A 13450-nucleotide genomic window follows, 5' to 3' on the forward strand; every position below is an offset into this window, starting at 1 on the left:
TTAAAAATAATTTTGTTTCAACAAGATATACGAAAATAAGTATTTATTGTGCGCTGTACTCTGACGTTTTCTTCATCCTCATTTATAAATTTTTATCGTAAACTGATCGTTAAAGTCTATTATTATCTCCTTTTAGCTTTAAGCTAAAATAAAAGTAATAACAAAAAAAAATAAAATAAAATAAAATCTTTGTATAAACAAATGTGTTTTTTTAAAAAGGAAAAACCTTCCAAGAGTGAGTTTTTCCAAGTTTTCTTTACTTCTTTGTTTACTCCTGAAGGTTTCTTTCTTTCTTTAGTGTTTTGTTTTAAACTTGTTTCTTTAGTCAACGAACTCAGATTCAACTGATGCTTGAAATTCTTTTTAGTCAAGTGTACTAATCTAAACAGGATTAAATACCTCTTTTAAAGTCGTTGTTATTGCAGTTTACAGTTGTTTTGCCCGTTGTTCGATTCTCTATTCGCCTTTTTTTTCTTTATTTAACTTACCGCATTTATCAGTATCATTCAAGTGCAACGACTCTGCCCAAATCAGTCAGTATAATTCGGCAATATTTTTACCATTATCTGTTCTAAATTTGTACTAGCTTCTTAATACTCCAGCAGTGGTTGGTAGGTGTAAGTTGTTTGAAGTAAGAGAACCCATTTTACACCCATTCAACAGTTTTCAATTACAAATTCGGAGCTAGACGAATCGCCTGGATGGCTAAAGCTTTCTCTGTAAAGGCGTCTGAAACTAAACGCTCAGTAAAATGAGCGAAACCTCAGTAAGATGAGAGATGTCTCTAAATTAAATGATTCGTAACTAAACACAGGAAATGAAACCCTTTTCAAGGTACTAAACTATTTTAGCGAAGTGGTTCTTTTGAAGCCACATCCTGTCAGTTGAACGGCGACTTCATTGCACTGCCAACTACTTCTTTATTTTTATTACCTTTCTTTTGAATATATCTGTTATAAATCAAAAATTGTTTTAACGATTAATGGTTTAGTAAATAAATTCATTGTTTAACAGGAAGAAAGTGCTATGGTGGAAAGATAAGATATAAATCTTATTGTTCCAGCACTTCTTAACGCTTTCAAAACAAAGAAAAAGGTGAATCAATTGTGTTGAAGCAAAAATTTTATTATTATCTCTTCTATAAAAGAGCTCCTTTGAAACTATTACGTATGTTTACTTTCAGTAAAGAAGGCCGAATAATAGGATTAATTGAAAGAAGACTATTTCTCCTTATAAATTCTTAGAAAAAGTAGAAATAAAACGTTTACTTAAAGAAAAAGGCTTCTGAAATGATGAAATTAAAATTCTATTTACTCGTGATATTGGACCAACGAGAATACCAAAATGTCGGAAGCTGTACCAAAGTTTTGAAGGAAATAGGATTGGAATTTGGTACAGCATCTGACGCTATCGACATTAGGTGAGTTGCAAATATTGGGGCAGTGGACAATCTGGTATCTATGCTTTAATGGTTGTTGTAGCTTTTGGTAACTATAGAACAGTAGTAATTAGGACGCATGTTCAAAATTTATGATAGGCTAAACTTTGAATTCGCCGAAATCTAATCAAGAATTGTTTTACTTTTATTAACGTGCATCGCTTCGAATCACTCTCTAGTGCAGCAAAAATCCTCATTTAAAAGATGCTATTTAGGCCAATTATCGGTTATGGATAAACCGGAACAATGCAGACCCTCTGCTGCTGTACAGATGGCAGAAAGAACCACCCGTCGCTTCAATCTGGAATAGTACAGCGTTTAGGAGCGTAGTTTAGAGTTCAGCTTTGTGGTCCATTGAACCAGTCAGTGATAAATTTATTAAATTGCAGATTCTCCTCAAAAATGATGAACACTCATTTTCATGGTCAAATGCCATTTCACAAATTTTCTGCCTTCCATGCACAAATCAATCCATATTGAAGGTGTCAAGACCTAACGGCTAACGCACTGATCAACTTCGTTTCTGTTATTGAAAAGACGGTTTGGAAGTGTGCATTAGTTATCACAGTGAGGTGCGTTTACAATGGATAACTCTTGGTAGAAAGAAATATGGGTTAAGGACGACCTTCAACTTGTTCAGTTCATCTTGTGCTGACCACCAGCTCTCCTGAAAAGGATACCCAAATGATTTAATGAGGTTTTGTTCGTCCGCTAAGTAATCACAATGCGCCAAGAGCAGTTTCTTTTTCTTTTTTTTAATTCATCTCTAAATATTAGAGATTACTTTTGATAGGGTTGCTTACAAGGCCCAGTTCTCTCATAACTCTGGTCAGTACACACCGTACTCTCGGCCGTTTTTTCAGCACACGCTGTATTGGTCTGACCTGATAGAATAAGTGGATTCTTCATGAACAAATTCTTCATGAAGCAGGTAATTACTGAAGTAGGTTACTTATCTAAATATTTATTTATAGTTTTATAGGTGTATAGGTTATGAATCGCGTCGAAATCTATTCTGCTTTTAAGCAGATTTTAGGATTGAAACCTAATGTTTATTACAAATTACTTACGAGGGTCGTTTGAAAAGTCCGTGCAAAAATAAAAACTACTTAATTTTTGGGGGTAAACCTTTTTTATTTTTCAACATAGTCTCCTTTTAGGCTTATACACTTCGTCCAATGCTGCTCTAGTGTGTTGATCCCTTCCGAATAATAGGATTTGTCCAAGTCTGAAAAATAGCCATTCTATTTCCATTAATTTTACGACCACAACTGCTGAGGTATGAGCTGGTGCGTTGTCGTGAAGGAAAAGGACTTTTTTGTGGGCCAATCGTGGGCGTTTTTCTTGCAGCTCGGTTTTCAAACAGTCCAATAACGATGAATAATATGCACCTGAAATAGTTTTACCCTTTTCCAGATAGTCGATGAGGATTATTCCTTGCGAATCCCAAAAAACAGTCGCCATAATCTTTCCGGTCGAAGGAACGGTCTTCGCCTTTTTTGGCGCAGATTCCCCCTTGGTAACCCATTGTTTAGATTGTTCTTTGGTCTCAGGAGTGTAGTGATGTATCCATGTTTCATCCACAGTGACGAAACGACGCTTAAAGTCCTGCGGATTCTTCTGGAACAGCTGCAAACCGTCCTTGCAACACTTCACACGATTTCGTTTTTGGTCAAGAGTGAGCAATCGCGGCACCCATCTTGCGGATAGCTTTGTCATGTCCAAATGTTGATGCAAAATATTATGTACCCGTTCATTCGAGATGCCCACAGCACTAGCAATCTCACGCACCTTCACTCTTCTGTCATCCATCACCATATCATGGTTTTTATCAATGATTTCTGGAGTAGTAACCTCAACAGGACGTCCAGAACGTTCAGCGTCACTTGTGCCCATATGGCCACTCCGAAAATTTTGAAACCACTTATGAACTGTTCTAATCGAAGGTGCAGAGTCACCATAATGTTTATCAAGCTTCTCTTTAGTCTCCTGAGGCGTTTTGCCTTTCATAAAGTAGTGTTTAATCAACACACGAAATTCTTTTTCGTCCTTTTTTTTAAAAAACACTCGACTTCCTCGATTCAAACGAATGCCAAACACAAAGAAATAGACCGATCTGGCTGAAACTTGGTGTGTGTTCTTCCAAGAGATGCTACTAACTAAACATAACCTCGATACGCGCCAGTAGTGCTATCTCTCTGACTTTGCACGGACTTTTCAAACGACCCTCGTACATACATTGCATAATTAGTGAAATTCTACTCTTTAAGTTACTGTTTCTTGCATCCACTTCATATTTATATTTTCGTTAAGAAAATTCCAACTTTACAATTTTTAAATGAGTTGTGTTTGTTAAAATTGTTTTGAAATTATTTTGTCAATTTTGTAAAGAATTATTAAATGTTCACTGAAAAGTAGTAAAATAAATTGACTTGAGAAAACAAAATTATTGAATAAAAGCGTTCGTCCCACACACATACGATCAGTTTACACACGACCCCGTATACAACAGCTTCTTTTGTGAATCGTGGGAGTATGAACAGTATAGATAAGTGGCTCATTTTGCTTTCCATATTTGCATTAATTTATTACACTGTGACTTTATTGCAGGCTATAGTGAGATAGTTTTATTTATTTAATGCATTTCAGTTTTGTCTTTTTTAAATAATAAATTCTATTTATGTGTGTAGACGTAACGCACATCTGTTTACAAAGAGTGGCCGAAAGGCAGGTCTGTGCTTAGAACTAAGTGGATTATAAACGGTATAATCCAATATGTTTCTTTCCTATGCAACTTTCGTTATTGTTAAGATGGTAAACATGCTTGTAAACAATTGTTGCGATATTTGGTTCGAGTTTTGTAGTAGCCAATCTCAAAATTTATTTTCTCTGCACACAGACAGAAATTTTTAAAATGGAAATCATATTTTACTCAAACTGAACTCGGGAACATCAATGAAAATTTGACAGGGTGGTGGCAGAACGCAAAAATATTCAGCCTCTTTCAATCCTAACCTATACTTTATGAAACCTTATTTCGTTGGCGTTGGTCATAATTGAGTCTATTCTGAATGTTGAGGTCCCAAATTCTGCACAGGCTTGTGAATGATCTTATTCTTTCGTTAAATAATATGTCTTTTTTTTAATTTCAGGGGGAGTTTGCTCGTTAAAATGTTCACTGGAGCTCCATATTCTTAACTGGGACGAGTGTAATGAAACTTGACTTTAATATTCACAGTTATGTTTTCTTTTTATAGCTTCAAAGTTATTTCATCTTTGCTTGTTGTGTTGAATTGTAGTGTAATTTGTGCTGCGTTACGACTTCATGATAGACAGTAAGTTGGGAAGGTTTTTAATCACATTTTTTTTGTGTGAATATTGCGTGTTTAGAATTATTATGGAAATTTGTTTCAATTTTAACTATGGCTAACTTAAATTGTGATTGGTAAATTTAGTTGAGAATTACCCACCTTACTGGATGTTAATGTTTCACCTATAAAGTGAGTAATCATTTTGAATTATTCAGTGTAATCATTTTTTCGTATTAACTACTGCTACACATTCACTTTGAATACTTTAAAAAGAGAATAATAAAAAATATAACTCGTATTTAGAGTCGGTATGTAGTGGTGGGTACTTGCTGTGCACACCAGCTGGTGCCGCTGATAAATATTCAGTCAGCGTTCAGCCCGAGCTGTCTCTGCAATGTGCCCGCTCATACCGCCTCACCAGCTAATCATATTTTAGCCGAATCTTTTCTATTTTAACTTTCCTAATTATATTTATATAAGCTAACAACATAACTTAAACAGTGCTCAAAATTATTACTGGAGAATACAATGTTTTATTACTTACTACCTAGGTCTCGTTTATTAAAGTAAATTAATTAATGGTCTCCAGTTTTCTGAAGCAGTATTCTTACAGCAGACTTAACCAATATGTTGATTATTTTAATTTATGATTTTTGTAGGATTTATTTTTAGTAACTTCTTTCATGAAGCTGCAATTTATAGATCAGACAAAAGTTCTATTTTATTTCAAAGCTAATTTTGATGAAAATTCTGAAGCCATTCTATTTCTCAAACCAAATTTTCTTACAAAATTTCAAAACTAAGGTTCCAAAAGAAAACAAGTTATCAAATAACTCAAAATCAAAAATCTGCCCGATTATTGAATTTAAGAGAAAATAGTGTTCAGATTTCCCGCAACATCAACTGATTTTTCCATTTCCATCGTATAGAGCATTGTTATTGGTCAACATCTAGTGTGAATCACTTACTAGACTCTTTCTCATCACAGTTGACGTAATTAAATCAATTTTTTGCTGTTGAGTAGTTGATTTCAAAATTATGCAGCTTCACACTTAAAAAGGTACCATTTTTGAAAAAACTTCTGATTACACAATTTTTTTTTGACTACCTCCTCCTAGATGGCGCCGGTACTTTGAAGGCACTATTTTTCTGCACCATCTCCCTTTTGCCATTGTTCGGCAAACGGCGCCCTTTGGTTGGGATAGGAGGATGTTGAGATGGGAAGGAAGCAGCAGTAAGAGACATCTCGCGTTCCCCAGACATTCTAAGGGCGAGATTTTTTTTTTGGTTCACACTTCAACAAGATGAAGAAGTCCGAAATTGAAGATTACCTTGATCCCACTTATTGGCCAAGTTCACATTCTTCCTCAGTTGGTCTTCTCTTAAGAGTACCAGTTGGATTTCGGAATTACTTTAACGAGAGAAAGAAACCTCCAGCATTCATGTTGATAATAAAATGAAAATGGATTTCTTTGAAGTGAAGAGCCTATTGTACAATAATAAAAACTTGGTGCAACCGCATGATTCTTCATTCGCCAAAGAAGTTAACTTTTTAAATCATAAAATACAGAGAACGAAGATTAAAGTATAATTTAGAAGAATATATTTTTATAAAGGGAAATTCTCTGTTTAAAAATGAAAATTAAAGTCGGTTGGATTGTTGAATATGTAGATGGCGGATCGGCTCTCACAATATTCCCGTCTCTCTAATAGCCGAGATAAAGATGATGTATGGCAGACAATAAAGGAAGTGCGGCAAGTTGATGATGGTAATAATAATGATGGCCGAAAGTATGTACTAACATCCTCCATATCAGCTACATCAGAGTACTATTATACTCTCTTTATGTTCCTCAACTACAGGGAATCTAAAAAGTTTTTATCTTTTTTAGCCTGCATCTCTCCCAGCGCATTTTTTTTTTTAATCACCATGTAATTTTTTTTTTGCATTCATTGCATAATATTTCCATGTTGGAGTATAAAACGGAAAAATAGTAAAGTTTGTTTGAAATTTCTTTTTTATCAAAATGTGTTTTTAAAATAGAAATGGCAACTTACTTGATATTACAAGAGAAGCTACTGAGATCAGTTCGAAGATTTCGAAACGCCTAGCCTTTACACTGGGTCCGACATCATTATAATGTACGAACAATTTTGAAGCAGAACTTAATACACTTAATTTTAGCAAATAAATTATTTATTACAGAAAAAAAAAAGTAATAATCTTAAACATTTCAATCATGACAAGTTTACAATGACAACTCTATTAGAATTTCCCAACTGTCAATGAATTTGACATATTATTGTAGTAATGTAGTGTGACAAGCTTTGCAGTCGACCTGAGTTTTTCATGTTATCAATTTCCTGAACCGGTTAGCAATTTTCACTGTTCACATTCGCAAAATGCATGACTTATTCACACACTTTAAAATTTTCAAATAAAGTCGAAGGGATAAGGGCAAAATAAAGATCGATTAGATGGAATGAATTGATTTCTTCGCATAGAAAAGATGGTGCTCAAAAATATTTGCCTGCGTAAATTTTAATGAGTCGAAGATTGTATAATAATACTGGGATGGTTGCTGCAATTGCGATAGATACTTCCTTGAATCCCTTCTTGAAGGTTGACAAGAAAGAAAATACTGTACTACCACTGGTTTGGTTTTGAAACCAGAATATGCTAAGGATGCTCTTACTTTCTTTAATTCAACATGGGAATGTAGCTATGGTCAAGTTGAACGATTTAAACAATATTATGTACATTAATAATACATAAGCATGATAATATATGAGCAAAATACATGAACACTAGCCCAGAGCGCAGCAGCGAGGAATTTAAAGTAGAAGGACTTACGTTGGAACGTGTTAAAAGCTTCACCTACCTTGGGTCTGAACTAAACGAACAAAATAGAATGATAAGCGAAGTGAACGGGAGAATAATGTCTGCAAACCGAGCTTGCTTTGCTAACATGAGATTGTTTAAGACCTCCTATCTGTCCAGAACCTCGAAGACAAGGCTTTATAGACCCTTAACCAGGCCGGTGCTTAAACGTGGACGTTTACATCTGCAATGTGAAATAGTCTCAATGTTTTTGATCTTAAGGAGGATTTATGGTCCAGTTTTCGACACCACTTCTCGCACATGGAGACTCTGAAAGAACCGTGAGCTTTATACTCTATATGGGGATGAGAATGTGGTCCGTTTCATCAAGGCTCGACGATTGGAATGGTTAGGCAAGAATGCCAGAAGACAGGCTCAGACAGGTCTGAGCAGACTGCTGCGTGGTACGCGTCATAGGCATGAAGAAGAGAGTTGGCCGACCGCGAAGACGTTTGCTTGATGATGTTGAGAAGGACTTGAGAGTCCTTGGAGTGTCGGGATGGACAACCAAAAATAGCCAATAGAGATGTCTGGAGTCGAATTGTTAAGGAAGCCAAGGCCCACCCCGGACTGTAGAGCTACGTAGTAGTAGTATGTACATCGATAGGCTTAGCCTTTTCATTGGTTCGCAACAATAATTCTCTACCCAGAGAAGAAACAACTCAAATCACCAAATTGTAATACCAAGTAAAGCTCGCTGTCGTTGAAGCCAGATATCCGGAAGTTTGCGAATTATTCGAGGCATGCTTTGCGCAAGAAATACAAACGGAAACTACAGAAACAGCCATTGTAGGATTAAAATTTTAAAAAATTACGAATTAAAACGTAATTAAAACCAGTCGTTTTAACAGTGACATTTTTCTCCATAAATTGGTTTTGATTTTCTTGTTAATTGACTAGTTGGACGTAAAGCCAGCCTGGAAAAATAGGCAATTACTTTACTTTACTTTTTTAGAATAACAGTGATTGTAAGATGAACTTCAATCAGTTATATGTAATAAGAAGTCTATTTAAAAATGGTTAATGGAAAAAAAGAGTTTTATGCATAGAGACATCCATCTTGGCTTGTTGATGTCTTAAAACTGCTTAGAAATACAAAGACTGAAAGCTGAACTAGATGTACTTTGTTCAATTAATATAATTTATTGGGCCAAGGTTGTTAGCTGAGAGTTGTTTACATCTCCTTAAGTATGTGGCAACTGTTCCCGTCTCAGGTCTCAATTTATTTTAAATAAATTAAATGTACAGAAGAAAGTGAAAGACTATTGTCATGGTAACAACTTTTCTTCCTTCACTAACAGTCTGCACTGGATTCATTCAACAGCGACAGCCATGAATCCATTGTTCTTCTTAGCTCGGCATGAACTTGCACATCCTCGACACTTTAATAATGGCAGTAATCTATATTAACGCTGACATCTTGTGGTCGTTCGTTTGTACAGTTATTAGTGAGAGCATTCTCCTTATGTTGGATGATCAGTGCCAGGACGGTTCACAGCTGGCTTCTCTTTCTTTGGTCCGTTTTATAGCTAACCACAACCACATCTCTTGCAGCCGTTAGTCTGAGCATGTGTAATTGTTACTAATTGTTCATTTTCTTCAAAAGACATCCTCACTGCTTAAAAGGCTTCTCGATCCAAACTGTGGTGAGCCACAAAAAATCATTAACAAATTTGGTTAACATTACTAACACTAGAGCAATAAGTAGTTACTACGACCCTTTTGTTAATTGCCTCAATCTCTTCTATTTTTAATAGACAAACTTGCCAAATGATAACCTGAAGCTGTAACAATGTCATAAAGAGTAATAATACCTCTTGCAAACAGATAAAACGCTATCTGGCAATGATTTATTGTATTCATGGTAAAAATAACAATTAATTTTTCTTTTTTTTGTGAAATATGTTGCAACATGAGTTTAATTTAGTCTAATTAAATGTTTAGATACCACAAGGTCTGCTGCTACTGTTTTGTACAAAGATTTGGTAGTGGTAAAACTAAAACATTTTATTTTAAAATGAGAATTGTAGCGACAATAAATTTTTTATTCTTCCATTTTACTCAACAGCCTCATGTTTCTTTAGATTTGAAAAATTTGAACGTATTTTTTGGCACAAGTGATTCTATTTATTTAATATAGATTTTATATTTGCCTGTGTTAAAAGTTGTTTATCAAGGCTATGAGATTCTTCACTTAGATTGCACAAACATAACTGGTAGTTACTGGCCAATAGTCTGTTGTCGATGTCTGGTGAAAATAGATCTTAAATCTTCCAGTGTTTTTGTCTAAAAATCTATAAATTTAGAGTGGAATTATTATGGTGGCAATTAGCCCAATTGTTGCGCTCTGAAGGGTTTACGCGGAGGAATGTGCTCGCTAAAAGATTCATATGAGTCCTGTGATCAGTTTTAGTACATAGGGTGACCCTATGAAAAGGGTGTAAAGTTTAAATGCATACAGATAAAGGAAATCGATAGTTAACCTACCACGACATTAAGATCAGTGTAGACTTCAAAGGATGTAACCTTTTCTTTGAAATGTCCTAGTTGTAATAAGCAGAATGAATATGTTGTGATGATGTGGCACAGATTGATCCAATTAGGCGCCCACACCGACTACCACTTCAGACCGTGGGTATTGTCAAGGCTAAGAACCAACAACGAAGTAAGGATCCCAGAAGAAGTGGCTAGTCCACTTTCTCCTTAGGAACTAGTATTAATCTTTTACGCCACGAATATTTCCCTCTTCCCTCAGTTATGCCCTTTTCTCCAGTAAAAATCTACTAAATCTTTCTACCACAGATTCTCTCTCAAAATGATGTTCCTGTAGTTGGGCCAAGTCCCTTAAAGAAATTATTTTATTTATGTTCTTCCCAGGGCAAAAGTTCCAGCTTATTGTCAGTCACTAGTTTTTGGCCGATCGCCAATAGCAGTCCTATTACTTGTGGAGTTTTCGTTGTGAAATTCTATCTTTACTGCCATCAGTCGCCAATCAGTCTCTTAATTGTAAGTGAATAAATAAAATGTTTACAATACCCTATACCTGAACATTTGCGATCAAGTTTATAATTTTATGAACATACATAATAAAAAAATTCAAATTAAGTAACATCTGCATTTTTATCATTCCGTAGTTTACAAAATAGTAGGTCAGCGTTGAATAAAGCCATCAGATCCGTAATTGTTTTCTATAAAAACTCCAAATATTTGCTTTATTTATTACGGGCAATCAGACTAGCGCGCAGCCAATGAGTTATTCTGTTTGTATTTACAGCCTGACAAAAGGAAAAAGTGGAGAAATGAGGTGAAATAATATGTACATTGTTCTTTATAATTCCCGTTTACAATATAAATTCAAATAAATTTACCGTTATCATTCAGCACCTGCTACTGAATTTGAGTTGAATTATTGCAACGATTTACTTTTACAGCACGAAGTTCATACAAAAAATGGCTTCCAAATAAATTATTTATTATTCTATGGCCCAAAAAAATGTGTTAGTTAATCTTTATTATTTGGGAAATTTATTATAAATATATAAAAGCTATGATTAAACCAAATGCTTTGGCGCTTAAATTTAAAGATATTTCATTCAAAAAGTTGAGTTAATCGATTTGTGCAGTGGAACGGCTCATTTAACACTAATTAATATTACTAGAGCCAGTTAATTATAGTTTTATGCAACTAACCAGTAAATTGAAGATTTGTGATTGTATTTAACGCTTTTAGCTCTGTGAACATTTATTTTGATTTTAATGACCCAAAGCGCAGATTAGTAATCAACGAAGCTGAAATAAAACACTTCGACTATATGATTAAATTGTATTGTGAAATTAATATAATTGGAAAGTAAGGGTTACATTATCTCGGATGAGCTTTCTAGCAGCCGATCTAATTCTAAAATTTCCATTCTGATTTTGCTAGGACATTTTTGCATTCGGATTCCTTCAATGTTTTGTTGTAAATTTCAGGTGTGGCAAATTATAGTTTTATGTGATAGATTAGTAGTGTATTCTGAATTTTGACCCAATGTATGCGATCATAACATATGAGGGACACAATTTTTGCTACCGAAGTTTTAGTTCTTGAACAGGTTTTTTTAAAAACTGTACTGTTGTACGTGGATTTTATTTTTCTGCCCACTTCTTAAAATAAAAAAAAAAGAACTAGTGCCGACATTGCCACAAGTATTCTCAGGATCCATCCTGAGATATAATAATCCATTATTAAGGGATAAAGAGTGTGGCACTTAAGAGGAAATATCCTGTTCTTCAGAGTGTGAGAATTCTGAATGTTTTCTCAAATAATTGTTGCAATTGTGTCTTGTTAATTATTTGTAGAAAATTATCAATAATTAAAGCAACATTCTGCAATTGTTCAATCCAAACAACTTCACGAACTCAAGTTCAGAGAAAACGTTAAAAACAAGTAACAAAAACAATGCGTAACGATTAATGGAATACTTCCTTTAAATATATTATATATTCGAAGTAAATTAATAACTTTTGAAAGCAAATAATTATTTAAATCAAAAGTTGGGGGCGAATATTTCGTACAATTACTACGAATGTTACAAAACTAATTCTGTCACATAAAACACGAAAACAATTCAAAGGTGTGCTTCAAATAGAGAAGATACCCCTGCTTGTCATTTAGAATTAATCAATGTTTACAGTGATTTTGTTCCATAAATTTGCTAAAAAAAATAGTTAAATTCTTACCAGTTGCCTAAAAGTTCAGCTACATGTTCGGTTTCATTTTTTCCTAAAGAAGTATGAAAAGTAATAAACTAACAAATGAAACATGCCGAACAATACAATGTCTATTCCAATTGGTAACTAGCCACAAGAAATGGGTGCCTCAGACAGAGTTATGAACTGTTGAGCTAGACTAGAGAAAGAAATGGGGGATAGATACTGTGAATGACAATACTCCAGAGAAGGCAGTGGACACTAATCTGATCAAGCTCCAGCTGAGTAGATGAAGTTTAGTTGTGGCAGTGCCAATCCAATATTGGTAAAGCTTCTTGTTCAATTCATTTTTCTGTTCAAATCATTTTTAGTTCAATGAAAGCCTTTTCAGGACCTTGAAACTTTGTTACTAATAATTATTAATTAAGCAATAAACTTACAAATAAAATAAGAGTTTGTACTTTAATTATGGGTTCGCATTGTTTGAAGACACACGGGAATGGAAACCTAACAACTGCATGGACTAGAGCTTCACTCCTGAGTCACTTTTCTGTGAAGCGCTTTTTTTTTTTCTAACATCGCAGGACATTTTGCGAAGTTCTTACACTGTTTCTCGTACTGTAGAGGCTCCCCAGAAAGTAAAAATATAATCTAACATTACACATAGCCTACATTCATGATGGGATCTCCGCAGCTTGAAGACTATCTTATTAAATGGATTCTCCAATTTTTAGAAGTTCCTAAAAGATTTTTTCATGCATTTTGTTAGATACTAGTTAGTAATGTTAAGTTGTACGATTAACCTATAAGATTTATTTCAAAGCGTTTTTTTTAAAGTATAGAATAGAAAATAACATTGTGTAAAAATTACTTTTTGTTGCATAGAAGTTGTTGGCCTTTTATATGCATACAAATATGCAAATGAAATACAGAGTATTACTAAAAAATAAAACAAAATAAGCACCAAACGATAACAGAAAGAACCCGAGGTAGTTACATTAATAATTCGATTTACTTTTTGACCCTTTCCTTTGTTCTAATTATTAATCTAATTTGTTTATAAATTTTATTTTCTTTAAAGTTTTTTTTTAATTTCATTCTACTGCAAATTAGATTCTTATTTGACCT

The 13450-nt window shown here is 34.2% G+C and overlaps 1 protein-coding gene and 1 long non-coding RNA gene across 4 annotated transcripts in view; both read left to right on the forward strand.

Annotated features, from left to right (window-relative positions):
• The window catches only part of LOC141454075 (uncharacterized), a 193806-nt gene that overhangs the window by 146736 nt on the left and 33620 nt on the right, over window positions 1-13450 (forward strand). Inside the window, exon 1 of one of the 3 annotated variants that reach the window (XM_074127897.1) lies at window positions 3647-4773. The exons of the other annotated variants lie outside the window; for them this stretch is intronic. Within the exon in view, the coding sequence (XP_073983998.1) occupies window positions 4764-4773 (10 nt within the window). The 5' untranslated portion in view covers window positions 3647-4763. Of the gene's footprint in view, window positions 1-3646; window positions 4774-13450 lie in introns of those variants that run through there. 3 annotated transcript variants of the gene reach the window in all.
• Window positions 4782-13450, forward strand: part of LOC141454105 (uncharacterized) — a 29643-nt gene continuing 20974 nt past the window's right edge. Inside the window, exon 1 of the long non-coding RNA XR_012458401.1 lies at window positions 4782-4938. This is a non-coding gene — a long non-coding RNA (uncharacterized lncRNA). The remainder of the gene's footprint in view (window positions 4939-13450) is intronic.

The sequence above is a fragment of the Rhodnius prolixus genome, unplaced genomic scaffold (genome assembly GCF_049639745.1).
Source record: "Rhodnius prolixus isolate KJV_2025 unplaced genomic scaffold, Rpr scaffold_1, whole genome shotgun sequence".
Lineage (NCBI taxonomy): Eukaryota > Metazoa > Arthropoda > Insecta > Hemiptera > Reduviidae > Rhodnius > Rhodnius prolixus.